The following is a 2,501-nucleotide window of genomic DNA, read 5'->3' as shown; positions in this document are numbered from 1 at the left end:
TATAACGCTCGCCGAGCGGCGACTCCGACACGCCCTCAGAAACAGCGAGCTGCAGCACACAGCTCTCCTCTCCCTTCCAAACACTAGCTACCCTCCAGGCAGTCAGTGGACATAAAGTTGTTCCTGTGATGTAGAGACAGAGCTCAGTTAAAACTTTATGGATACAGATTAATAACTCACCGCTCTGAAACTCTCGCTCCAGTCCGTACGGCTGAACCCGAGCCGTTTACCGGCTTCTCGCCGACCCGCCCTTCTCTGCTTCTGATTGGCTAGTAGTCCTTAACTAGGAACTGAGCATGTGCAGCTCCCAACAAAGATCATTTAGAGACCAGATGTATCACTCCATAGCTAAAACGAAGCCTTCAACACAGGCTGAAAAGAGGAGCTGCAGCAATGTGCAGTAGGACAAACATATAACCATGTAAACCTGCTCTGGTACAAACACCTGAATAAGATGAGGAACCTGAACATGAGCAGAATATACGACCTCTTTAAACTGTCCCTCCAGGACCCTGCAGATTTAACCCAGCTGACCGGGTGCAGCAGCCTGTGTCTCGGTGTCTCTCCGACGTCCTCCGTGTGTTTCTAACGTTCTCTCTCAAAGCGTTTGTCAGGAGATGATTTCCTTTCTGTTGGACCACGATACTGCACGTTCTGCAGAACAAGAAGATCTGGATCCTGGTCTTCACGGTCCTTTGCTGTTATTTCTGCAGGTAAATGCGAGACGTCTGCCGCGTCTTCTGAACAAGGAGGGGAGTTTGCTGCCGTGGGACAACGTTTAGCAGGAAGCAGAGATGAGAGGTCAGATTTGGGGAAAGGTTGCTGTGATTGTTTCTTCAGTTTCCTCTGTTCGACAGTCTGACTGCGGATCAGTCCAAACTCTTTACAGCTGGTTTTATGAACCTTTAAGGACTAAATGTCAAAAGGGCGTGACCATCGTTAGCAGTTTAGCAAAACGTGCAGACTGCTGTGATACTGAAGGAAACCTGAACACATGACCACTCTCAGGAAGTCCTGCAGCGTCTCTCTCTGGTTTCTCAGCGGAGTTCTGGACCTTTGTTCTGGACGTCTTCTGGGAAGTGAAGTCGCAGAGTTCTGACTCTGTTCTGAAGCAAACTGCATCGACCTGTCTGCATGTTTTAGAGGACTTTCTGAAAGTCCAGACCTTGTTTCAGACCTTGTTTCAGAGCATTTCTCTGTGAATTTGTTTATTTCCGGTTTGTGGGAACCAGCGAACGTCCTGTAAATAGTCTGAGAGTCCGAACCATCGTAAAAATCCTTTCACAAGAGGAAGGAACTGGACCATGGTTCAGTTCCTTCCTCTTGTCGTCGGACCAAATTTCGGCTGGAGGTTTCACACCTGTGATTTTGGCATCAAGCTGAAAAGTCCGGACCGAACGAGGTGTGAAAGCCCCTTAAAGTGAGTCTCCGCTGCAGCTTCACCTGCTGACTCACTGCAGTCTCTGACTTCCTGTCGTTACACCTGAACGCAGAGTCTTTCATCACCTCTGGGTTTTATCTGTGTGTGCGTCTACTCACACGTGCAGGTGCGAGTGCGATGCGTTCGGGTGCAGCAGGTAGACGGAGGGGAAGGTTGTGATCTTCAGAGCGTCCAGCAGGGGGCGGTCAGAGCTCAGAGCTCGCTTTACCTCCACACCCGAGTACTGCTGCAGGTCCAGGATCACCTGAGAGACAGACAGGTAGAGAGAGAGACAGTTAGATCCTCGGCTCCGGAGCTCAGGCTGAACCGTCTCCTCCTTCATGGTCCCACCTCTCGTCCTACGTAGGAGTCCGGGTCCTCGATGATGATGGCGGTGTAGTGGTCCGACCTCTGACCCAGCAGAGGCAGCAGCTCTGCAGAGCTGCACACAGATTCATTATTATTTTCTCAGTTTAAAGGGCAGCTGATGTCTCTAAGAAGCACGTCTGGTTACAGGTGCTGAAATTCTCAATAAATCAAACGCTGGGACAGAAACACCTGAAACACCTGGTCTGTGCGGCAGCACGACTTCCTCCCTACATCGACTGAAAACCATCTCAGCTCCGATGAAAACGTGAAAACGTTTCCATCTTTATCGTCTTTCAGGACCTCTGGCGCAAAGTCGTTTTATGTTTTCTGATTTTGTCTACGGGGCTGCTGGTGCGTGATGAGTCGTGCTGCGTTCAGAATCAGGTTCTGGTTCTGGTACCTGTACGGGTCCAGTGGAGGACAGTGATCGGGCCACTCCCGCTTGGTGTGGTTCTGTAGGATGTTCACCATCACCTGTCTCACTGACTGGATCTCTCTGTCTGCACCTGGAGACAGACAGGAGGCGTGAGACAGGAGGCGTGAGACAGGTTTTCAGACAGGAGGCGTGAGACAGGACAGGAGGCGTGAGACAAGAGGCGGAGACAAGAGGCAGAAGACAGGTTTTCAGACAGGGGGCGGGAGACAGGTTTTCAGACAGGGGGCGGGAGACAGGTTTTCAGACAGGGGGCGGGAGACAGGTTTTCAGACAGGG

General features: G+C 51.1%; 1 protein-coding gene across 1 annotated transcript; it reads right to left on the bottom strand.

The window, feature by feature from the left end:
* Nucleotides 1-1,506: 1,506 nt before the first annotated feature.
* Nucleotides 1,507-2,319, bottom strand: LOC123964420 (sulfhydryl oxidase 2-like). Its single transcript, XM_046041408.1, has 3 exons — nt 2,190-2,319; nt 1,772-1,862; nt 1,507-1,685 (listed from the first exon to the last, which is right to left on the bottom strand). Exons 1-3 carry the CDS (start codon nt 2,258-2,260, stop codon nt 1,536-1,538), a joined length of 312 nt encoding a protein of 103 aa, XP_045897364.1. The 5' UTR covers nt 2,261-2,319; the 3' UTR covers nt 1,507-1,535.
* Nucleotides 2,320-2,501: the final 182 nt, after the last annotated feature.

Source organism: Micropterus dolomieu, unplaced genomic scaffold, assembly GCF_021292245.1.
Source record: "Micropterus dolomieu isolate WLL.071019.BEF.003 ecotype Adirondacks unplaced genomic scaffold, ASM2129224v1 contig_2313, whole genome shotgun sequence".
NCBI lineage: Eukaryota > Metazoa > Chordata > Actinopteri > Centrarchiformes > Centrarchidae > Micropterus > Micropterus dolomieu.
The sequence above is the reverse complement of the archived record's forward strand: the minus strand, read 5'-3'. Positions and strand labels throughout refer to the sequence as shown.

Coding starts and splice junctions, on each gene's coding strand:
- LOC123964420 (XM_046041408.1), bottom strand. CDS start 2,260: ATGGTGAACATCCTACAGAACCACACCAAGCGGGAGTGGCCCGATCAC. Junction 1,863..2,189: donor CCTCCACTGGACCCGTACAG/GTACCAGAACCA, acceptor ATCTGTGTGCAG/CTCTGCAGAGCTGCTGCCTC. Junction 1,686..1,771: donor ACTCCTACGTAGGACGAGAG/GTGGGACCATGA, acceptor TCTGTCTCTCAG/GTGATCCTGGACCTGCAGCA.